Source organism: Siphateles boraxobius, unplaced genomic scaffold (genome assembly GCF_051911475.1).
Source record: "Siphateles boraxobius isolate OS27281-9 unplaced genomic scaffold, OSU_SipBor_1 66, whole genome shotgun sequence".
In the NCBI taxonomy this organism is placed as follows: domain Eukaryota; kingdom Metazoa; phylum Chordata; class Actinopteri; order Cypriniformes; family Leuciscidae; genus Siphateles; species Siphateles boraxobius.
This window is the reverse complement of record NW_027509193.1, coordinates 16784341-16810442: the sequence shown is the minus strand read 5'-3', so window position 1 is coordinate 16810442 and position 26102 is coordinate 16784341. Positions and strand designations below refer to the sequence as shown.

General features: G+C 40.4%; 1 protein-coding gene across 1 annotated transcript; it reads right to left on the bottom strand.

Moving 5' to 3' along the window:
• Positions 1-1558: 1558 nt before the first annotated feature.
• LOC143722376 (uncharacterized) lies at positions 1559-11360 on the bottom strand. The gene is made up of 3 exons (XM_077213787.1): positions 10799-11360; positions 10292-10518; positions 1559-3572 (listed from the first exon to the last, which is right to left on the bottom strand). Exon 3 carries the CDS (start codon positions 3179-3181, stop codon positions 1559-1561), a length of 1623 nt encoding a protein of 540 aa, XP_077069902.1. The 5' UTR covers positions 3182-3572; positions 10292-10518; positions 10799-11360.
• Positions 11361-26102: the final 14742 nt, after the last annotated feature.

The following is a 26102-nucleotide window of genomic DNA, read 5'->3' as shown; positions in this document are numbered from 1 at the left end:
ACGACTAATGCAAAGCGATGTCCCCGTGCTGACCGTTCTAATGGCCCGATGAGGTCCATCACAATTCGTTGGAAGGGGACCTTGATCAATCCCTCTTGGCTCTCAACGAAGGCGGTCGCATTTTCTCTCCCTCTCCCTCCCCTTACCTCTCCTGCTTTGGTTCTCTCGTCACGTCTACTGTCTTGTACTTTGAGAGACTCTCACTACACTGCTCTCCAAAACCAAGAAATTATGGATTTGATCAACTGGTCTCTCAATGCAATTGACACCATCTTCTCGACGAGAAGCTTGGGTTCGGGGGAACCTGACTGCCCTGCCGGAACGTTCGCAGCTGGCTACACGATGGACGCGTGGGAGAGGTGGCGGGTCGTGTGTCTCTTTCCGTGGAGGACATTGAAGATATCTACCTATTCGGCACCATGATAACATGTCTTCTGCTGATTGGATTAGGCATTGCCCTGGTTTATCGAGGAACTAAACAGACGGTGACAGCTGTCAAAAAGCCCCGCAAGGCTGCCCGTCATGATTAAACGGATCGTTTCAGAGACCAAAATGGACCAGGAGAATAGCCTGTATAAATTGAATGCGGCTACTCGCCCGAAGACCAAACAATCCCAATCTTATCTGTTTCTGCACCCCCCCTACCAGCACTGGCCTTGGTCAAGGCCGCTGCTGGAACAACAACTCTCCCGGAAGAGCACTGCAGTGAACCGCTCTTGCGTTCCTTCCCCGACTCCTCAGACACCTGGTAATTGTTGACTCTGCCTGGGACATGATCAAGGTTGTCTCCATGGCAACTTGCTGTGTATCGCTACGACAATCCTGCGGACTGAGGCTCCTAGATTATGGTGCTGGCTTAGCGACTCTCTTCAGGCCTACACACACATGAACTTACACATACACAGATATGCACCTGCCCCACACCCCATCCCACGCCTTCACCGCTCCGTACCCCCAGTCTGACAGGCGGGTCTGTGACCAGCGCCATAATGGCTGCAGGACCGGATGCTGCTTGCCTGGGCTGGAATACCTCCATCCCCCACTCCCAACCGTGTTGCAATGTCTTGTTTGTAGAGTGTACTGTTTATGTGCTAATGTTGCTGAGGTGTTTTTTCCTGTTCCCAGACTGTTCTCCTTACAGGAGCATAGTCTGGGGGTTGCCTTTTTTTTTCTCCTCACCTCTCCTCATGTCATGCTGAATTTTTCTCAAGTTGGCGCTGATTATAGCAGCCTTGGTAACAACTTATTACCAAAGCAAATTCCTTGTATGTGCACAACACTACTTGGCAATAAAATTGATTCTGATTCTAATTCTGATTCTGATCAACGGCAGGGGGCGCAATGGCGCTTTTGGGACGGCCGGCGGATTTACCAGCTGACATTCACGACAAGCCGCGCACCACCTATGCACGTTCTCGTGAATGCCCGGCCAAAAGAATCGGGCCATGAGACGGTTAAGTGTTGTTATTTGCCCTAAGTGTCCAGCCATAGGATTTGAATGAGCCACCTGGAAAAGCATTTCCCGACGGCTCTTTGGTACCAATAACTGGGTTGTAGTTTATTTTGTTTGAGTGTCTTGTATCACTCTATACAACCGGTCTTTCAGAATTGCAAAATATGGATAAGTGAGCGGTCGAGCGGGCTGGAGAGGCTGACCGTCGATGGTACGGACCTGTTCAAAAGCATGTTTTAACGACTCATCCTGAGACTGTTCCAGGGGAAAATCATCACGCTCTGGGAGAATCTGTCTCCCAATTACGCTCGGATCCCCTGGATCCAGTCCCGGAGGTCCCAGTTCAGCCTCTCCCAACCGCACGACCGCTCCCCTCTCCTGCTTCCCTTTTCCACAAGAGACATCCGCACACAACAACCCCAATAATTCCGTAAAAGCCAGCCAATTAGTTCCCAAAATCAGCGGATGCCTGAGGTGCGGGTAAACTGCCACCTCCACACTATGGTTTTGCCCCCTAAATTTGATCAGAGCAGACATGAGCGGATACTTCACCACATCCCTGTGCACACACCTTACCCGAACCATACGGCTCATATCCAATGCCTCAGGTTGAATCAGGCTTTGGTGGATCGAGGTTTGGTTACATCCTGAATCCACCAGAGCCTGATAGGTACCCCCCTTTATACTCACGGGTATTTGGTACCGGCCAGCCTGATCGTGGGCATCCGGGACCCGGATCATTGTCCCCACTTCCATCACCGGACACCTGTCTATGAAATGGTCCGGGTCCCCGCAACGCCAGCAGGCCGGCCCAGGTCTCCCCACCGCTCTAGTGGGAGGAAGTGGGGTAAGTGTCTGGCGTGGGGAGAGGGGAGGAAAGGAAACCGGGTCCGCCCCAGCGGTAGTGAACCCCGTGCCCCTCGGCTGGGGTCTCAGGCCTCCTGCCGGATCCAGCGAAGTCCCCCCCCCCCGTCCCCGGGGAGGGCCACGGATCGGTCCGGGAGGATGGGACCTGGGAAGGGGAACAGGTCGAGGGGAAGAGGTAGGAGAGGGGGAAGGAGAAGAAAAAGAAGATGAGAGAGAGACAGTTGGAAGGCTTTCGCAGACCCTGGAGCATGCCACCAGCTGGTGCTCCGCCAACTGAATGGCCAAGTCCAGCGACGCCGGTCGGTGGCACTGGACCCACACCGCGGTCTTCCGCGGCAAACGCCTGATGAATTGTTCCAGCACCACACGGTCGATGATCTCCCGGACGTCGCTTCCCTCAGCCAACAGCCACTTGCGGCAGGAGTCCCGGAGCTGTTGAGCCAACACGAAGGGCTGGCCACTCTCGCACAGATCCAGGGAACGGAACCGCGGGCGATGTTGCTCTGGGCTCCGGCCGACCCGCTGTAAGATGGCTCTTTTCAGGTCGTCGAAAACCAGGAGATTCTGGACGGGTAGCTGTTGGGCCACCGCTTGCGCCACTCCGATCAGCAAAGGGATGAGGCGCACCGGCCATTGCTCTCTTGGCCACCCACCTGCCTCCGCTGATCTCTCGAAGAGGTCCAGGAATGCCTCAGCGTCGTCCTGCGGACCCATTTTATTCAGGGGCAGGTGGGGGTGCTCGACCGTTGGCGGCGTTGAACCCGGCCGAACCTCCCGGTCCATCCAGCTCCGGAACCTCTCGCAATCCTCTTGTTGGCCTTGGATCAGGAACTGGAACCGCCCTTCCAGATTGGTCCTCATCTCCAAAAGGGCCCGATGTTTGTCTTAGTGGAGGACCGCAAGGGAAGCAACCACGTCCGCAAGTGGCGATGGTGGCAGTGACTGCATGCTGGCGGCGGCTTCCGCCTTCCTTCCCGGGTTTCGGCACCAGTGTAGTGGATGAAATGTTCAGATAAAGGGAAGGAAGAGGACAGGGTCAGCTTCAGGTGACTGTGGGTGTTTTATTCAAATCAAAATTTGCACCACGCGCTGGACAAAACAGACGCTACTCAGGTTTCAAAGTCACTCGCTCTCAGCGTTCTCCTTTCTCACTCTCTCCGTCTCAGTCCAGTTCACCCACGAGTCATTACCGGTCTCTCTCTCCCACTCTCTTGTTTCCTCATGGCTTTTATCCGTCTCCCCACGCCAATTACTGAAACAAGAAACAGGTGTTTGTCATTCACACTTAACCCACTTACACCGGACCTGTCTCCCGATCCTCTCTCCCGTCACAGACTTCGCTGAACCACGCCCCCCTTGCCACAGGGTATTTCTTAAAAAGTGGTTAGGACCCTGTGGCCATGCATGAAGTCATGTACAACTCAAATAATCCAAGTAATTCCATAGTTACTATAACACATCTTTTATGTCCGTTATATATGTCCAAAGGGAACAACACCAATGGACAACGTCACCAAAATATATTAAAATAGCTGTACACTTGATGACAAAGACATATCCTAAATCATAAATCTCAGAAGGAAGTCTCTTACATCTTTGAAGATTTATGAAGCATCTCACTCAAAGGAGGGCAGAAAAATGGTTACACAGCCCTACATTGTATAATCATCTCTTATTCCCATAAGTATCTTGAGCTGTAAATTCATTTTCATGACTGTAATCCATCACTGGTGCAATGGAATTTGAAAGTTATTGAAAGTCTTGTGTGACTTCATTAAGTATCTTCCTTGGTTGCTTCTCAACATTAAAGCATATCTTGCGGTGTACCACACTACTGTAGCACACAGACTAACAAAAATCTGGACATAGTTTATAAAAAATAAATAAAAAAATCCTGTCATTTATTCCTCCTCCTTGGAATGTCATTCCAACTCTGTGGGATGTCTTTCTGTAGAAAATGAATCAATATGTTAGGAAGAATGTTCACGCTCTTTTCCAAACAATAAAAGTGGATTGTATGTGTTGTTTGTGGACAATGACAAAATGTGCCCCAAATCACTATAAAAGTAGTCCATTGGTGTTGCATGTAGTAAAGCAAGTCATATGGGTTTGGAACAACATGACGTTGAGTAAATAATGGTATTTTTGAGAGTACTATCTCTTTAAGAATGGCCTAGTAAAATGTCTGACTGTAGATAATCAGAAAGCATTTTATATTAGAGATGTTTTAGTGAATTTTCCTCAGAGATGCAAAGAACAATGAAACACAAGATATGTAAGACAAATTACCCTGGAAATAACCATACTTTCATACCCCACATTTTGATCATTTTGAACATTTATAAATGATATGGCTTGTACACTTGGAAGGCCTTTAACCTTGAGTCATGGACCACTTACTTCATTGCAGTCTCATAGTTCTGGGAAAATGTCCACAAGGGTGATCTTTTATTGATTTCTCAATCATTTACAGAGCGCAATTGTAAAATTGAGATGGTGATATTGAGAAGTTTGGAAGGACAGTGACTGCACTGGAATGATAAAGTTCCACATTTATTACTTTCTGTTGAGCTCTCTAGTTTAATTCAAGGCCAGTGCCCAGACATAGAACTTTTAAAAAAAAGCACCTCCTACTGCAAGCTAAGTGAACTACAATGTATGCTTGAAAGATCTCTGGGGATTGACTCTGAGGGCATTTGGTATTACTGTCATAAATCCATAATAGATTCATATTGGATTATATATGACAGCAATGTAGTTATGATTTGTACAAGCTATCAAGTAGAGAAATCAATGCGTTTGATATCATAAATTCATACCAAATTTAAATAATATTTTAACATAGTACTGTATGTGAATTTCAATCAAGTAAAATTTTTACAGAGGGATTCCACCAATTAGTTTTGGATCTCAATTGAATTTTTAAGAAGGTAAAGTTCAGTTAAATGTTCTTTGCTTCTCACATTTATATTATATTCACATATTATATTCTGCATTAGGCAAAATAAATATGTATTGTACACGTTTACGACTGTAAAAATAGTTTTGCAAAGTAAGCATCACAAAATAAAGTGTGTAAATACATTAATATTGTTCTAGTATTTTTATTGAACTAGGATTTATACAATATGTAACAGGTGGTCCCTACTCTATCTTTTTATCCACCAAGGACTAAAAAGGATGGAGATCCCTGCCATAAGGTATTTCAAACCATTCAGCACAGTTTTTCACTCTGTTTACCTCATGAAGAGAAGCAACATGCCGTTCTTGGAAAATCTTCTTGTAAGTGGTGTGGTCCTTTCTTGGACATCTTTATGTAACGGTCATACAGTCAACCCCCATGAGAGACGGCACATCAGTAAAAATCAGCGACAGACACATGCACTTTAAGTCTTGACTGAGTTCCAATCAAAGTGCACATCTTGACCAAAGATTTAACAAGCTCTTGGAGACTGAGAAGTTAATCCAAAGAAATTGGAGGTCTTACAACTGTAGACGCTGCCAAGACGATACAATCACAAGAAAAATGTTAACTCATTTCCGGGTTCAACACCAAAGCAACAAACTGCAATAACCTTGACCTAAAAGGCCAATTCAAGAGCATTATTTGATTTTAACATCCATTTGAATGAGGAAAAGGGATTATTTAAAGAAATGCCTGGACAAACATTCAACATCTCTGGCATCTTGGTTTATGAGCATTTTGAATTTAATCGAGTAGTGCATCATTATTGTATCTCTGCCAGGCGGACTCACTGTGACCCTATACAGAAGCTAAGAATGGTCCATTTACTGTTCACTGAAAGACTGGCAGAGCGTATAGCTGAACCTGAATGTAGAAATACAGATAAATGCAAAACATAAATATGGTTTTATTTCCTGTCATTGAACTTAAGAAGATAAGTAAGATATTTCTTAGAACCACTAAAATAATGGGAAGGATAATTCTATAAGCCTGATCTGTCATGCCATATACTTTGGGCCACATAACTGTATGTTACTAAAAATAATAAAGTCCAAAAACATATGGGATTTGACATGCACTAGCTCAGGATTTCATTGTTATTTAATTTGAAAGGATCTGTAAAATCCTTAGCTATAGTAAAACAAGAACAAAAAAACTGACAAACAAATATTGCATTAGAGGATTTTTATGTAATGCACAGATGTTTAATGGGACATTAAATAGTACCAGCTTTTATATGAAAAGAAAATATTGTATGGTAGACAGACATGATAGATCAAAATACAAGTGAAATAACAGATATAAAAGTTACAAGAAAATTTTAAAGTACCACTTTTTTCAATATTGTAAAAACAATATTATACTGTAAGTTACTTTGTCTATTTTTGCTCCGCCAACAAAAACAGATCCTAAAGAAGTCAAAACAAAGTTGAAAATGAATCATTTTTCAGTTAATTTTTTTCTGAAAGATTCAGTTGAGTCACTGATTCAATGAGTCGTTTATAAAGACGCTCACAGTCAATTGTTTAGTTTCTGAATTAATCAGTCGGTTAACAAGTCGGCTGAAGATTCTCACTCATAAAGACAGTCACTTGTCGCCATCATTTGGCGTAACAAGAACAAGTGAGTAAAATCTCCACCACTAAAAACAATCCAAAAAGTAATATTAGCCTATACACAGTATTTCATTTATACAGTTCAAACAAATGTATTGTAGCATTAAAAATGTATTGTATCATAGAAAACCCATGTTGAGAGTAAAAGAAAATTCTAAATTTGCTTAATCAAAACAATTGATAGTGACAGATGTGTGCAATTCATAATATAGTTGACATTTAATGTTGCAGGGATTTTTACATCTAATACATTGGATAAAGCAGAGATTTCTATTGTCAACGTTTAGACAAAAAATTCAATCACAATAAGTCAGAGCAGAATTAATGGAAGTTAATTCTCATAATTGTGAAATGATCACTTTCATCTTGGAGTATTTAAATAGGTGGCCGAAAAACAGTACCACACTGAACATTAATGCTGAGTTAAAGAAGTGTTCTTGTTGCACTTGACTGAGAGAGATCATCATTTTCAATTACGGCATGGGTGGAATGGGACACATTACACAATCTTACAGTGTCTCAAACAGCTGTGCCGGGGATTAATTGAATAAAAGGGAGATGGAAAGGAGATTAAGTGGTCCCCTTCTTTCACAGCTCTCAACTTCAAGAACGTCTTTGCCGTCTTGTCAAAAGATTATAACTGTTTGACATGATCGTGATGGAGGCTCAGCCTGCTGTCATGTGCTTTGATAAAAATAAATAAATAAATAAAAACGAGATGGAGACAGGGAATTAGATCATGTGATCCAAAAACCTGTAGATTCTCTAATTTCAAATGGACATAAACAGACAGAGATAAGCACATATGTTTAACAGAACCACACATTTAGTTTTGCTATATGTCCTCCATTCAGATTGTGACAAACTACATACCTCTCCATGTTTCAGATCATTTCCTCATTACTTTCAATCTACAACTCACTACCCATGCTCCACCACCAACTCCCCTACCAGTTACTTTCAGACGTAACCTGCGCTCACTTTCTCCTTCCCATCTTTCCTCTGCTGTGTCATCTTCACTTCCCTCACCCTCACAATTCTCATCTCTAGATGTGAATACCGCAACAGATACTTTATGCTACACTTTAACTTCTTCTTTAGACAATATCTGCCCTCTCTCCTCCAGGCCAGCACGCGCTACTCCCTCTAACCCCTGGTTATCTGAGGTTCTTTGTGAACACCGGACCAAACTCAGGGCAATGGAGAGGAAATGGCGCAAATCAAAAGACACGTCTGACCTGAGTATGTATCAATCTCTGCTCTCTTCCTTTTTTGCTCATGTTCACGCTGCAAAATCTTCATATTTCCACAGCAAGATCAACAGCGCCTCTAACACACGAACACTTTTCAAGACATTTAAATCTCTCCTCTGTCCACCTCCACAATCACCCACATCCTCTTTAACTGCTGATGACTTTGCTAACTTCTTCACCAACAAAACAACCTCTATCAGCAGTCAGTTCTCAACCCCACACACACAGGAACTCAAACCATCCTCTCCCACTACCAGAAACCTTCTCTTTACCTTCTCTTCGCTAACCGAGGAAGAAGTATCTAAACTTCTCCTCTCCAGTCATCCTACCACCTGCCCTCTAGACCCCATCCCCTCACACCTTCTACAAGCCATCTCTCCCACACTTCTACCAGCACTCACCCACATCATCAACTCATCCCTCCACACTGTTATTTTCCCTACAGCATTCAAGCAGGCTCGGGTAACTCCGCTGCTTAAAAAAACAACATTAGACACATCACTTTTAGAGAATTACAGACCTGTCTCTCTCCTACCATTCATTGCGAAAACACTTGAACGAGTTGCTTTCAACCAAGTGTCATCTTTCCTGTCTCTGAACAACCAGCTAGATGTCAACCAATCTGGCTTCAAGAAAGGCCATTCAACCGAGAATGCACTACTGTCGGTCACAGAAACCCTGCGGATCGCAAAAGCTGCTTCCAAATCTTCAGTTCTCATTCTGCTGGATCTTTCTGCTGCCTTCGACACTGTGAATCATCAGATCCTTCTGTCCACTCTCTCATCACTGGGCATCAAATGAACTTCCCTCCACTGGTTTGAGTCCTATCTCACAGGTAGGTCCTTCAGGGTTGCATGGAGAGGCGAGGTATCCAAAGCACATCCAAACAAAGGGGTTCCTCAGGGTTCAGTTCTTGGACCGCTCCTCTTCTCCATCTACACCACATCATTGGGACCCATCATACAGGCACATGGTTTCTCTTACCATTGCTATGCTGATGACACCCAGCTCTACCTCTCATTTCAACCAGATGATCCCACAGTAGCTGCCCGTATCTCAAGCTGTCTGGCGGACATCTCAGCATGGATGAAGGAAAATCACCTGCAGCTCAACCTGGCAAAGACTGAGCTTCTCGTCCTCCCTGCCAAGCCGTCTCTACAGCACGACTTCACTATCCAGCTAGGGTCATCCTCAATCACCCCATCAAGGTCGGTCAGAAATCTTGGAGTAATATTTGATGACCAGCTGACCTTCACAGACCACATTACAAAGACAGCTCGATCAGGCAGGTTTGCAATGTATAACATCAGGAAGATCAGGCCTTTCCTAACTGAGCATGCAACACAACTTCTCGTCCAGACCCTGGTTATTTCTAGGCTTGATTACTGCAATGCTCTTCTAGCTGGACTTCCATCACCTGTTACTAAATCTCTACAAATGATCCAGAATGCTGCAGCCCGCCTTGTCTTCAACGAGCCCAAAAGGGCTCACGTCACTCCTCTGTTCATCTCACTGCATTGATGCACTCGCTGCTCGCATCAAATTCAAAGCTTTGACGCTTGCTTACAGATCTACCACAGACTCAGCTCCGTCCTACTTTCACTCCCTACTACAAGTCTACATCCCTACCAGAAGCCTACGATCGGCCAAGGAGCAACGGCTCATGGTGCCATCACAGCGAGGCACTAAATCACTCTCCAGAACATTCTCATTCACGGTTCCATGCTGTTGGAATGATCTCCCCACCCTCGTCCGTAATGCAGAATCCCTGACAGCATTCAAAAGTCAACTGAAAACTCATCTCTTCCGTGAGTACTTAACATAAAACATTTTTTTTTAAAGAAAATTAAAAACAATTCTTCTCTTTTAAATCTTTCCTTCCCTTTTAAATCTTCCCTTGTCTGGCTTTTGCTACTCTGAGCAATGCCTGAACTTTGTATTTTGAGCACTTCTTGCGTCACTCTTCCCTCTTCACGATGACTCGCTTGCTTTAGTCCTCAGATGTAAGTCGCTTTTGGATAAAAGCGTCTGCTAAATGACTAAATGTAAATGTAAATGCTTGGAGATTGCAAGAGTTCTCAGGAAGTTTTGCTTTTTTCTGAGCTATTGTCATTGAATTTTCTCAAAAATTACATACCCTTTTGGAAAACATCTTGGAGAAATGCCAGGAGATGCCGAAAGGCAATGCTGTGTTTTTAAACTGTCTCCGTGAAGGTATGGTTCCTTAGCACACTATGAATCTGAAAGCTTGATAATGATAATTTAATCTGAGAAGCGGCCTTCTGTAATGGTCTGGGGGTATGTTCCTTTAAGACCCATGTTTTGGGCCAAGGCTCAAAAGATGGGATGATTCACACTGGAAACCTAAGGAATTAAAGAAATGTAGGATTTGTAGTCTTTGATCATATGACAGTGCAGACCATTAAAACAGTTGCCTTCGATTTATTCAAAATAGTTTTTATAAGCTGTATTAAAGTGAATTGTGTTTAGCAATATTTTTTACAAGAACATTATAAACAAGAAGTTAATTCTGAGTAAAATACATTTTAGAGTTGCCAGTTACAGTTACACAAGCAACACACAATATTTTGTTCTTAAAGGATTATTTCACCTCAAAATGAAAATTTCCTAATAATTTACTCACCCCAATGCCATCCAAGATATCCATGTCTTTCTTTCCTTTTCCTTTCTTTTTTTTTCGCGAAACGATGTCATTTTCCAAAAAAATAAAAATAAATGTATATATATACTTTTTATCTACAATTGTTCGGATTGAGCTGATCTGCAACGCGCCGGGAACAACGTCATCACGTTGAAAGGTCAGACTCGATGTCGCTGGCGCCAGTGTCGCTACTCGATCCGTACCGGAAACACGATCTGTACTGCGCATGTGTGAGAAGGAAGTTTTTCTGCCACTTCCTGTCATCATCAATGTTTTTACGACATCGTCACTGTCACTACTCGATCCGTTTACTGTCACAATTTGTACTGTACTGTGCTGCATGTGCGAAAAAAACATGGATTCTTTTGCATTTTATGTGAAAGTTCAAGAATTTCTCTTAAAAGGAGAAATGCCTGACAATCACGCAGAGCGTCGGAAAGTGAAACGGTCGTCTGCGAATTTTATCATCAAAGGTAACTATGACAATAAGGAGAGCGAGAGCGTGTGTGAGAGCGAGTGAGAGGGTGTGATTGATTGAGGAAGTGTGTGTGTGTGTGTGAGAGAGAGAGCAAGTGTATGAGGGAGGGAGGAGGGATGATGGAGGGAAGGGAGGAGGGATGGAGGGAGGGGAGGAGAGATGGAGGGAGGGATAGATATAGAAGGAAGGAGGGAGAGATGGATATACTGCCCTACAAAGCAAAAAGGCAGTAACTGCATTTTTGGTCAAAAATGAGTTATTATCATTTTCATGACATTCAAGGCATCCTTTGTTATGTGACAAAACATCTTATCTCAAATGTGTGTTGTTTTGGAGAAAAATGGTAGTCGTTTCTACAGTAACTGCAAAAAGCCCTAGTGAAACAAAGCAAGAATACAGTAACATCCATTACTGTATTCTTGTTATGTTTTACCTAACAAAAAATAACCGTGTTGCTGCGCAGTGTAGTTACTGTTGCCATGGTGAACACACAGCTGATTTCGCGGCATCCTCACGGGACGGTTTTAACATTTTTACCCTTCTAACTTCACACAAATTTTGTTTGAGATGGCACAAAGCCGGGGAAAGAAGATGGTCGAACTGGCGTTGAAAAGAAAATACCCGGAGAATGGTAAGTAAGAGTGACAGATTAAACATTTAGAGGCTAGGCTATCACAATATAAACTCCTGTCAGCCGCCAGGGCGGGACTTCCTCTCAGAGGTCCATTCAGATAGCATTATGCTAATTGACAGGCGATGTTTTAAATAGCTTTGCTAACCTGCCCCTGATCCTCCCTGCTTCGAGCTGTAACTTTATTCTCTGTAACTTCACATCATCGCCGCTGCCATGTCATCATTTTGTTGTTCATGTCACAAAGTTATAATCCAACCAGCGGTGAAAAAATATTCAATAACTAGAAAAGCACTCGGAGAGCACTAACCTCTGTCAAGGTAGCCTAATAGGTCACTGAGGCAATTCCAAATGTCCCGTGTTCCGGATCACCACCAAAATGTAGTAATCTGTTCCTTGTCCTAATACCCATGTTGTCCGAAAATGTCATCCAAATTCGTACAGTACTTTTCGAGTTATCTTACTAACGAACAGACAAACATACACAGCACCAAAAGATAACCTTTGGGCGGAGGTAAAACTTCTTAAGGCATCAGGCTATCCCATAACATCCAAGCAGTCAGCGTGATCTTCTTCGCTCTTATTAGCCTACATGAACGGCGTCTTCTTTTTTCATAGGCTAATCATTCACAGCGTTGTTGTCCAGCAGGAGAATATATGTGTCCATAAACACAGCTATCGGTGTAACAGTTATTCTTTAACGTGACAGGTGTCTGTTCAACTTAAAACACACTCTCTTCGCGGCCGCTGTTTGAAGACTATGTCCGCTGTTTAGATAAGTTAGCAAGTTGTGAGCAAAACTGACATCTTTCTCTTTACTGTTGTAAGCATCCATGCTTTCAACAAAAACAAACTTCTACAGACAGAGCGAGCCGGCAGGTATTTACACCCCCCTTAGCGCTAAGGCTCAAACACATTGGTTCCTGTTCCTAAGCATTTATTTATTGCACGGTTTCTTCTTCAGAATATAAAATTATATATTTAATTTGGATTCCCCTTAATTATATTAACCTATGAAAATGTTGTCCCTCTGCATGAAAGCAAGCTTCTATGTTTTATCCTATTATAGGCCTAATGTAACTTATGAAGCCAGGCTGCTTTTTGTGTGTTGGCTTTTCTTTCTTCATTTTCATTAACGGTGCAAAATTATTAATTTATTGTGTTAGCCTAATTCATCCATTATTTTGTCATGGACCTAATTTAAGTTATTTCCTGTATAATGAAATATTATGATATACAGACATCAATACATATATTGATCAGAGTGAAGATGCTGTCCTGTAGGTCCATATAATAATAATAATAATAATAATAACAATTTGTTGCAGTACACAGACAGACAGACAGACAGACACAGACACTTTGGCAAAATGTTTTTGCTTTGCTCTGTTGAATTGGAGTTTAACTTGCCTATTATTGCTCCAAAGAAAAGTTGTTTTGCAGTGCTTTAACATTAATGTGATTTGTAGGTATAGCAGATACTACATTACAGATACAGAAACACCCCCAGACACACATTAATCTAATACTCACACATAATAATGTGGTCCTATTCAAAATAAATTGACCCCATTTGGGCCTTGATACAGCTTAGCAATGTGAGACTTTAAGCAGCTGTTTTAGCACCAGAACAGCTTCCGGGTGGAAAATATTGACCTAAAATGGTCAAATTAGTTTGGGTTTGGTATATCCATGTTCAGAAAAACAAATGGTTCCAATTGTTTCAAATACAGTGTATCTAACACACCCAGAGCCCAAGTTGTGGCAAAATAGTTTTTGGAGAATCTGTAGTTACTGCCTTTTTCCTTGGTATTGTGCCACGTTTATTGTTAAGTAATACAAAGCAAGAATACAGTAACTGCAAAATAGGGGTAAAATATCAAATTAAATATGAGGATTGATATGTACAAAGAATAAGCTAATATAAAGTAACAAAACAGCCACATGTCCAATAACCTACCTACAACTACTTAGGCTGGATAACAGGATAACTTTAAAGTCATTTTTCTCAGTTCTGCACTCTGCGTAGTTACTGCCTTTTTGCTTTGTAGGGCAGTATAGATGGATAGATGGAGGGGTAGATAGATGGATGGATGGATGATAGATGGATGGAGGTAGGTATGGATGAATTCATTTATTAATAAATAAATAATGTTATTCTGAGTGTTTCTGTGTGTTTTCTTGAGTGCAGACATTTGTTAAAGTATGCTGCAATAAGTAGAACAAACCTTTACAAAATGAAATATTACATGTAGTAATATTGTAAATATTACATATTACTTCTGTAGAGAAGGCTACATACACACCTGTATGTAAAATTGACAACAATAACTGGCTTAAACAGAATTGACAAATATATTAGTGTTAACAGGAAACGGAGCACGTAGAATAACACAACTTTAGGGAGAAGAAAATCAATTAAAGTTAAACTAAAATAAATAAACAATAAATAAAATGACAAAGGATAAATAAAAGTCAGTTAAGGGGCTTCAGTTACGATCTTTTACTGTCTATGGTTACGATACGGATCGGGTAGTGTCGAACAACAACTGCCGTAAATGGTTTCGACATCAGACAGGAAGGAGACGCGTTTTCGCAAATGCGCAGTACAGATCGTGTTTCCGGTACGCGATATTTTTTTTCACAGGATGGTAGGGGAAGACTCATGAATATTCATTAGGGAACTCATGCCTGATATGTCTGATGACCTACCCCCTAACCCCGCCCCTAAACCTACCCGTCACTGGGGGTCTGATGACCTACCCCATAACCCCGCCCCTAAACCTACCAGTCACTGGGGTTAAGACCAATCAGGCATGAGTTCCCTAATGAATATTCATGAGTCTTCCCCTACCATCCTGTGAAAAAAAATATCGCTTCCGGTACGGATCGAGTAGCGACAGCCAGCGGAAGTAGTGGGCGGTACTTCCGCCGACGCCGGAGACATCGACAGTGACCTTTCAACGTGATGACGTTGTTCCCGGCGCGTTGCAGATCAGCTCAATCCGAACAATTGTAGTTAAACAATATATATATATATATATATATATATATATATATATATATTATTATTATTATTTTTAAATGACCTATCGTTCCGCGAAATAAGACCCTCCTCCTCAGCTGCGATTGTGCACAGTCGGTTGAAGCACTTCAAAGACCTTTGAAACTGCATTGATTTGGACTTCAAAACGCTGGTTGTCGTTGAAGTCCATTATTCGAAGAAAAATCCAGAAATGTTTTCCTCAAAAAACTTAATTTCTTTTCCACTGAAGAAAGAAAGACATGGATATCTTGGATGACACTGGGGTGAGTAAATTATTAGGAAATTTTCATTTTGAGGTGAACTAATCCTTTAAATAAATCAGTTTGGTTCAAATTAATCAATGAATTCAATGAATTAATTATTCAAGACTCACTCATACAGAAGTTTACTTGTCGCCAACTGGCGTAATAATGTGACCTGCAGAAAGAGTCACTGTACAACATAAACCACTAATGACAAATTAAATGATACAAACAATGAAATATATTATAGCTATATTTAATTTAGATTTATTGTAGTTTTACAATAGAATAACAATACATAAAGGCCATTTATTAGGGTATAAGAGCAAAAGATTATTTTTTTTTAAATATGATTTGTTTAAATTGTTTCTATATGTTTTGGGTCAACTAATACATCTAGTATCTAACCCTCCCTCTAACCAAGAATCTATGGGTTTCTGTACCCATCAGAATCTGCTCCTCCTTGTGGCTTCCTTCAGGCTGTCTACTCCCTCTTTAGGATTCTGGCCTCCTTTTGGCTGTGGAATTCACTGGATGTGATACTTGCTACCTCCTCCATCGCTGATGCAAACAGGTCTTCCATGAACAATGCCTGAAGAAATGACATCCAAGAATGCATTTTCCCCTGGAATTGTATTTATTTCTCTTCCAGATAAATACGGAAATATGCTTTTGTTGTGTGCTGATTTTATTTTTGGGGGGAAAAATTGGATGGATGGAAAATTTCAAGCTTTGACTGACAAGGGTACAAGGGCAATGTGACTGGTTGATTTGGAGGCTAAGATAGCGTCAGGTTAATGAATGGCACTATTAAATTAAATGAGGTGGCACATTTTAAATGGTGGAAAAATTCCATTTGCTGTTTTAGCCACACGTGAAATGAGTTTTGAGGAAACAGTCCCTACTAAGATGCTCCGCCATGCTTCTTCTCATAAGAAGATTTAAGGGGGCTGAGGATTGGATTACAAACTGCAGCGAACGTCATTCCTGCTGACGGAGAGCTGAGGAACAAATTACTTTACTCTAACGATTTTTGGAACATTAAATTATGGTGCTCAAATGACACTTTGCATTTTCATGCACACTGTAAGACCGTATTCTTGACATAATAATGAGAATATTCTGACCCTAAAACAATGTGCTAAGAAGGTAAAAATGTTTAAATGTCCACAAGAATTTCAAATGATTTTCCATTAAAACTACACCAATTACCAGACTTTCAAGTCAAGTCAAGTCAAGTCATCCTCATTTATATAGCGCTTTTAACAATGTAGATTGTTTCAAAGCAGCTTTACAGAGATAAACATATAATTTAAGGTAACATAGATTGCTTTAGTTTTATAGTGGTTCTTGAAAAATGTTTTTTTTCCAGCTAAAGTTAGTTTTGATTGATTCACTTCCGTCTAAATGATAGTATGTTATTAAATTAGGGGCCGCTAAGACGACACCGTTCTCTCTAAACAGACTTTAAACGCGAACCTGTGATAGACGCTGATGGTGTTCACATGCGCATTAATAATTTATTCCATAGTTATGTGCGTTTGAATATATGTGCGCAGGTTTGTAATTCCTTACAAACCATGCCTAAACAAACTACTTGTCTTGTCTATAAATTTTGATGCAGAATTTTATTTTATCTTATCACTTCGGGTAGGTACGCGAACCAAAAAAATCCACATCGCTTTATCTGTAGAGTGGTATAGGGATCCTCCATAGGGAGAGGCTAGTTGGCACTTCAGCACTGCATTGTCATCGGGTCCAGGCGAAAGTCCTTCGTCAGATCTGGAAACGGCCTGGATCCGACTTTCAGTAGCTAAGGTTACAGGTCCTTTAAAATCCATTATGTTCTGAAAAATAAAAAATAATACAAAAATAAAAGCTTGGTAAACAACGATTTGATCAGAAATTTAAGGTGAGGTTTAGACAATTAGCAAGCCAACTCTCATTAACCTTTTCAAATGTAATAGCAAATTAGGACCAATCTGGTATATTCAATTATGCATGAGAAGTATCTATTTTTCAGCTCAACCACATTTTCTGTCAGCCCATTTGTTTAAGGATTTCCATTTTAAAACAGTGCTTTAAATCCCCTCTGCCTGTGGTGCTGTAATTAATGACAGAAAAGGACAGAGAAGAGATGTGCAAATTGACTTTTCAGGTATTTCATTAAAATGCCGGTTGCCCACAAGAGCGTCCGCTGATCCAATGAGAGCAGCCACACTCCCAGACAGATCTGAGGCAGCGGTAATAGATTCATGGGGCTGGGACTCACAGGAACAGCAATACAAGTCTCTGCTTGAGACGTTTTCAATTTTACAGAAGCTCCCATATCTTGCTCTCCTCTCAAAGGGACTATGCAAAGGTACTCAATGGTTTCGGTAGGAATAGCTGTGGTTCTATGAAAAGAATATTATACAGAAATAGGTGTCAGAACCATCAGATAAACTATCATCTAAAATTAACCTAGCACAAAACATTAAGCTATAAATAAAAACACAACATTTTTTAACCTGTTTTCAACCCTGTTTTTTTTTTTTTACCTGTTAATTTAAATAAAAGAACCAGTTAGCGGAAATGATTCGGACTTGAAAATGTAAAAAAGATTTAAAAACTACTTGAAAATGGAGACAGTTCGTGGGAAGGACAATGAATTAATGAATCGTTCAAAAAGTCGACTACACAAGTGGAATCAGTCTGATGAATTATCCTGTACATACATGAATATTTTTTTATGTTTAGGGGAGACCGGGTACGGTTGTAACAGAGGTTGTAAAGGATGTAAATAGGCACATGAAAATTTAAAGAAAGACGGGTATCTGTCAGCGTCTTTAACAAAATGGACTAAGGATTCAAAGAAGGGCATTTTGTTTGAATTGAATTGTTCTTTTGGATTGTGTCAATAAACCTTATTATAAAGAGTATTTTTTGTTACAATAAATTACTGTAGTCAGAATTTACAGTGAAATTAATGCTGGGCAATTTTCTTACAACTACTGTGAATCAAGAGCATGATGAATGATGCTGATATCACAGTAACTTCTCTTGTTTTACCATGACTTCACATTATAATGTTGTCTTTAATCATGCCACCGTAAGACATTTATTCGTCACCACTGTAATTGGTTTGAAGTCACCATAATGATGATTAGTGTTCCATTTGCTTGTTATCTTGGACCCTCTGTATTCAATTTCAAATTTCTGTTCTAGCCAAGTCAGAAATGTTACAAATAAAAATAATTTGTTAAAACGATGACAAGCTAGAACATGAAATACAGTATGATGCCGTTGATTAAAGTAAATTGTGTTTTCCAATACTGTAAATTCACAGTAAAACCAATTTTGTTTTTCAACTTCACTTTTTTAGCGCAGTTAAATACAAGAAAAGTCCTACTGTGAAATTACTGTGAAAGTAATGCAATTATTAGCCTGAAATATACCGTAATTTCATACTAAAATGTTTAACAGTGTACAACTGTATGAGTTACAACCTACTCCGGGAGGGGAGATTGCAAAGGCACACCATGTACATCAGCTTATAAGGGTAATACAAGGATTATAAGGGTGATATTCTTTCAGAGGTTTGAATTGGTGTCTTTTGTAGTAAACAAATGTGGGTATTTTGTAAGTTTAAGCCCTCTAGCTTAAAACAGAGGTTACAGAGGCTGGAGAAAATGGTGTTGCAACCAAATCCGGTCTCCCCATATGGCGACACTAACACAATTTAAGGTTTAAAAGGGCTGCAAGCCTGCAACGTCATAATTTAGTAAAATTGTAAACTTCATATAATGTAATCATAGAAAAATGTGCTTCAAGATTTCCAGAACCTATATTGTCCCCTACTTGTGTAAAGTGCCATAAAGACATGCTTGTTGTCTTTTTCAGTTACATCATGGCAATGGCCATATTCGTGCTTGTTTGTGCCAAGGCCGTATTTTACTTGTCGTTAAGCTTGACACAGATAAATGGCACAAGCAAACACAAAGTCCTGGACTCTTTCCAGACCAGGGATCAGGGGAGAATCTCTTGCTGTTAAAGCCCTGATCTCCCACCTCAGAAGAAATGTACGATGATGCCACGAAACGTCAGGAAGAGAAATGGTTTTCTAGTGAGGTTTTTCTGATATTTTTAGAAGAGCTAACTATGTCAAATGCGCCTTGCTGAAATCCACAGTAAACAGAAGTCTACAACTGATGTCATCTTCTTTAATCATTATGCCTAAAACCAGCTCTACATAAAGCTGAGAGATTGCAGCTGACCTCTGACGCAATATGTGATAGGTTCAGCGATTCGTACACAACAAAGTATACCAATCCAGACTATTTTTGGAACATCCAGCAATGATTGACGTTCGTAGTTGATCATGACGCAGACTATGTGCAGCCAATGCAACTTTTATAGACTCAAAGTAAAAAAATATCAAAATAAATAAATAAATACAAAAAATAATAAAAATAAATAAATTGTAGAAGCAGAATACAATCAACTTATTTTTTTTTTTACGTCAGTAGACTTGTATCAACAAGTCTGAAGAAATTCCCAGTGGGAAGCGGACAAGGCCTGCTGAAAATAGCACCTGACATGCCGAAGGACTCCTGCTCCGACCCAAATGAAGGACACAGATCCATCAAAGCACCTGCCTGCTTTGTTAACACCCTCACAGTCAAACAGATGCCCAGCACTGCGGGACCAGACCCTCCCCCAGCTCATATTCATAACTTGCTCACGGAACTGGAGCAGGCGGCACCGCTTCTTTAGCAGCGAGTGGGCCAGAGAACGTGATGTATCGCAGACCCCAGGGACATTTCACACCTTGGTCATTAGCATGCAGACTTTTCATCCAAGCGTTTGGACAGAATGCAGCGCAGAAGGAGCTGTGACCGCTCAAGAGAAGCACTCCCTCATGCTTCTGTATGGCCACTTTAATTACGGCTCAGGCGGAGATTAGACACTTGCTACAAATGGGAAGGCTTGAAGAGTATGGCAGAAGGTGCGTGTTATATGCGTGTCTCCATCACTCAGAGTTTTACGTCCATTTGGGATGATGAAGGAATTCATTGGAAAAACTTTTTTTGTTGTTGCTCCAAATAGACCTTCAGTGAAGACAAAAATAGCAAAGACAAGAGATCCTTTCCTAGAACTTCAGTAGCTGGCGAACACACTAAAGTGCTTGTGTTTGTCAGTCCGGTTAAATAGACAGGTACATGTCCAAAGCACTGAGTGTCATTTGGTTTCTGGCACCTTCTCAAACCAAAAATCACTGCATGTTTTTCAGGTCCCTTTAATGTATTGCAATTTTTTTTCAGAACTTAACTCAAATTGTGAATAGGCTCTTTCCGTATAACAGTGCAATACAGGGTAGTTTTACATGTTAATATTTAAAATGCTTGAATAATTGTTCTAACTGTGCACTTTATCTTCAACTAAACTGTTCTTTTACTGTAATTAAATTGACTGAATGAATGACATATATTGACGCTAAAATGCTAAACAATCACTTAATTTTGGCTTCAGAATATAGTGCACAAGTCAAATGTAATACTTTTGTTAGCGCTATCGTTTTTTATATTGTTTTTTTTGATGATCTTTTTCAGTGTCATTATAAACCTGCCCCTCTTGGATGAACTCTCTGAGCGCTGACATCATGTTGAATCATATCCCTGTGGTGACTGCATATGATACTATATATAAAAAACCCTCTATCAGGCCAAACACAGCAGAATTCCCATGTTCTCATCTCCTTCCTTACATTTTATGTCCATATTGTGGATTTACATGCAAAGGCTTGGCAGAGGCTAGAGACATGTGGCACACAGTGGTGAGGCCTCACAGGATACAGACACTATTCCCCTCATCCATCCCCTGCGGTCAGTTGACAAAACCCTAATCTGATCTCACTGCATGGCACAAAATTTGCTGTTTGGGAGCTATGAAACCGTTTGTAGGGGCCATGGGAGGTGTTCCCTTTCCACCTCATTTTAGTGAATTTATCTCACCCCACATTGTTTTTGTCATATTTTTTGTCTTTTGATTACAAAACATTTGTTTTTAATATACTTTTAAAATATAGTCATTAGGCATATTTCATAATCTAATTTTAGTCAAGGAAATAGCATTTTACTTTGGCAAAAAAGTGTAAAATAATCCTTTACATTATTGACTAAGATTGGATTTATTTGAAGCAATCATATAGAGTGCAACTATGCCATCCACTTTTTCAGCAGCCTTGGTTCGAGGTGAATCACACAAACTTTGATTTGAAGCAAAAGAGCATTTGAAATTAGTTCTTTTAGTAGAGTAGCCTACTTAACTTTAATGAAGAAAAGAACTATATACAATCCCATGAATCATTGCGAATGACAATAAATAAAAAAAACAATGGTAAAATATAAAAGTGTTAAAATAATTACAGATGTTGATTATATATAGAAACAAGATTTTTGTGTTCAACAGAAAATTTTCATTTTTAGATGAACAATCCCTTTAACGGTTCATAAGTTATCATTAGAAATGCATTCCCCTATGGAAAAGATGAAAGGGATTTGTACTTCTGGATCCCAACTGTTGCAATCTATTCTTTCTTAAAATGTTATTTTTGTCAACAGTTGTCGTGTTTTAATTAAAATAATTTATTATCATCATGTCCACATTTTTTTCTTTTCTTGTCTCATTGACAAACTCAAAAATGCAAACTGTTTGAAAACAAACACTTTCCTTTGTTCCACTGAAACTACCATCCTGCCCATGATTTAAATTGTGCTACCACTACTTCAAACTACTTCAACATAGACAAATGCTCTCAAGACATCAGAATGTCAATGACAATACAATACCCGCGGCGGTAATAATATTGTTATTAATAATAGTGAAACCGTCCCATGGTTGAGCCAATCTAGCAGGTGGTCAACACTGAGAGGCAGCATGGTGGCCAGTATGTGAGGACAACTTCAGAGAAGTGCCAGGTGGCAAGTGTCACACTCCACCACCTGCAACACTATGCCAGCCAGATGCTTCCTGCCAAGGAGGGCTAAGGATGACTTTACAATGCAGTGTTATTCATTTATGCGTGTGTGCTGAATAACATTCTGTGTGAAATGATCTCCTTGAATGACTCACTGCTGTTTATACCGGCCTTGCCAGCACCAAGGTAAGTGTCTCATTAAATATCAGTGTCGGTAGAAGGTGTTGAATGACAGTCTCCTTTCTGTTCTATTGAGGTTACCTGAAGGTGGTCTGACCCATAGAAGGAAAACCCCATCCCATTAAGATATATTGTTATACAGCCATATCCTAAAATAACAAAATAAGCAATATCATTTTGCATATGGAGAGCACCAGATGCCGTCACACGGGACCCAAGTGACGTCATTCTGGGGCAGGGAGAGGGGACCTGAAGTGTCTCTGCCAATGTCCTATTCAATCGGAATTCCAAATGATGATCTGGTAGAAGTGCACAGTTAAACTTCAGAAAACGCCTTGAAGTCGGGCAACTCTGCACAGCGTGTGTCCGGTGTCTGCAACTTCCTGTATTCAGTTTCACAGCCAGCTGCAATCATGCCCTCCTCACTCTCTCTGTCACACAGAATGTGGCCTGTCTGGTCCTACATACTGAACAGCCAAGGAGAAACAAGCAACTTTAGATTTTGCCAAAACAACATTTGCTAGACAGTGAACAGGTGATCAGCTGAATAAAAATAAAAAAACACATTAAAAACACACGCTATGTTGGTCAGACTACTTTGTTGGCTGGTTTTGGGAAGGTATTCATTTTTAGGGTTGTTCACAGAGAACATGTTTTTGCATTAACTGCGCTGCTTTTCCATTGTTTTTCCAAACATAGATGAGCATGTTTGTACGCTGCTCGCTTCTTTTGACTGACCGACTGACTCGCCATTCAAAAAACGCACTGCTTTTAAATTACACGTCTCTGTCATGTAGACCTGCTTTTTTTATATTCCACTGCCCTGCTTCTTGTATTTTTAAATGCAAATATGTGGCTCCTTAGACTGGTTTGTAGCTGTTTTTAAAAGAAAGTCTGTGTGTAAAGTAAGTTGTGATAATTTTTCTTCCATATTGTGACATTTATTAAAAAGAAACTTACAAATTAGAAAACATGTAGGGAGATGATGTTTTTTTAATTAAAAATTATAAGGGCAAAAAAAAAAAAAAAAAAAAAAAGATGTGCAGAGATAAATCTTGTATACTAAACACTCCAATATTCCATAAACAAACATGTTGATTTCATGGTGACTTGAAAATGGAAATGTAGCCCCTTATTTTTACTGATTTTCTTTTGTATAAAACAAACTCCGTAACCTACTTTTAACTTTTTTAATTCATGCAATCATCTGAGCTGAAGACAGACATGAAATTTCTCATGTTTTTATAAGAAAATTAGTTGAGAAAATGAGTTTCGTAAACTAATGAAAAATGCTAATTAGTGTAAAGTTTATTTCACCCCAAAATGAAAATTTTATCATCATTTACTCACATTTATGTTATTTAAAACCTGTATGAATTTCTTTCTTCCATGGAACACAACATGAGTTTAGATCCTGCTATAAATAGTTTGGTTTGGAACAACATGAGGTTGATTAAATGACACAATATTAATTTCCAGTCTCTTTTGTACATCTAGAGCCCAAACATTCACTTTGGCTTCTACGTTCTGTTTCCGGCCCAAAGTCCAAAATCATAATCCATGCTGTTGACTTGATCTGTACATACAGAGGGGACCCAAGCTTTAGAGGGTATAAGTGCTGGTCTTTGAACTGGATCATCATGTTGACAGCTCTTAAACACATTAACATCTGTTCCTCGTGCAGATCTGTTCCAAGCCAAGAGGCAATGTGCTTGACTCTTGATAAGATACGAGCCTTGTCTTTGTATAAAATCTACACAAATCTAAAAAAAAAAAAAAAAAAAAAAAAATATTGAGAGCTTAGTTCCATATCACAGTTTCAAGAGACACAACTAGTACAAAAGTCGAATTCAATACTTTGCATATAAAACAGCCACCCAACAGAAGTAGTTAGTTTTCTTTAGTGAAGTTTACTTTCAAGTGCTTTTTATTTAGTTTTAATTCACATAAAAATTTAATTGTGTGGTTCACGATTAAAAGACCCCATATCTTTGCAACCTTTATTTTTTTAGGAAATTACAGGGCATTAACTTTTTATATTCATTAAAGTAAAACAAATATGTAAAGTAAAACATATATATACACACATCAAAAGCACTGTGGTTAATGGGCACAAGCCTTGCTGTTGAACAGAAGATTACAGAGAATGGCAACACACTAAGTCTGTGGTAAACCCATAGAAATCAAATCTCATAAGTGTTTGACCAGTGCAGAACATGTTGCTTTAAACAGTCACTTTATTGAACTGAAGGATTAGGGCTCACATGCACATTAAACAGGAAAAAAATGTGTTACGTCTAAGGAAACAAGGATAAACTACAATCCTCAGATTACAATATATATTGGAGCATATGAGGGGATCCCCGATGAGTTGCACTGAAAATGTAAAAAGATCATTAATACAGAATGTTATATTTTGGCAGAACAGAGGTTTTTCAATAAATACAGGAGGAATGTTCGAAGGAAAAGAACAAAGAAAAAGTATAGAAATGTATAATTTTTGCTTTACAAGGTTGGAATCAATCTACACCCAGCAAATAAAATGATGTTGTACTGAATAATGCAGTATATTTACGTTCAATAAAGCTTACAATAACTAAAAGGATACAGATGTTATTTTGAAACAAGTTTTCATGAATAACTATGTTGAGTTCTGCACCCTAAAAACTAGATGCTGTATGTGTTGATGTAACTTATTGTAGTTTGAACCCAGTTGATGGGAAGAATAGGATCAGCAGTGTTTTGAATTAAAGATTCTATCGTGTCATTTTGTTGCAAGCAACAAAGCTGGGCCAATTTCTGTGGTCTTTAAAAGATTAATTCGTCTCAGTGGACCAAGTTAAAATAACAAAGAAAGACGTCAGACTATGCTCTTTCCAGAGCTAAATGCTCTAATTAAAGGCATTGGCCAAGTCAAACACTTATGGAGAACTGAATTCAAGTGATGCCCATTAGAATGAATCACCATTATGCTCATTCAATGGGAGCAGCATATGGGCCAGGATTCCGTATATTGTTTGTTAAGAAAAAAAAAAAAAAGATTGAAAAAGGTCCCCTGAAATTGTCAGGTTGTGTGCAGGTTGCCGAAGATGAGGACACGAGAATAGCAGTATAGTTGATTTATTTACAAACTTAACTTTCTGCAACATACAGGAACAAAAGAACAAAACTCCAGGACTTCAGGAAAACACAACCATACAAGGACGACGACCAACAAACACTGAGGGGAAAACAAGGCTTAAAAGAACTGGGACTAATGGGATAATTAACAAAACACAGGGGAAGAAACTGAACACAAACGAGGAGCGGGAAAACTAACAGGACTGAACCAAAATCACAAAGACGGGGGGAAACAAGATCTCAAAACTGAACTAATGCACACTGAATCGTGTCAGTACCTCCCCCCTCCCCGAAGGCGCGTCCTCGCACCGTATAACATCCAAAGGGGTGGGAGGGTGGGCGCCCTGGAGGCTGACGAGGGCATGGTGGTACAGGAACAGGAAGCCTCCAGGGCGGAGCTGGTAGCTCAGGGAACCGGGGTGGAACAGGCTGAGGGCGTGAACAGGGCGGAGCCGGCTGTGGGCGTGGCCACGGCGGAGCAGTCGGACCCTCGGGTGTCCAGGGCGGAGCAGTTGGACCCTCGGGCGTCCAGGCCGGAGCTGTCGGACCCTCGGGCGTCCAGGGCGGAGCTGTCGGACCCTCGGGTGGCCATGGTGGTGAGGACCCTTCGGGCGGCCATGGCGGTGAGGAC

Bases quoted from the DNA above. Each gene is read 5' to 3' on its own strand.
- LOC143722376 (XM_077213787.1), bottom strand. From the start codon at position 3,181: ATGAGGACCAATCTGGAAGGGCGGTTCCAGTTCCTGATCCAAGGCCAA.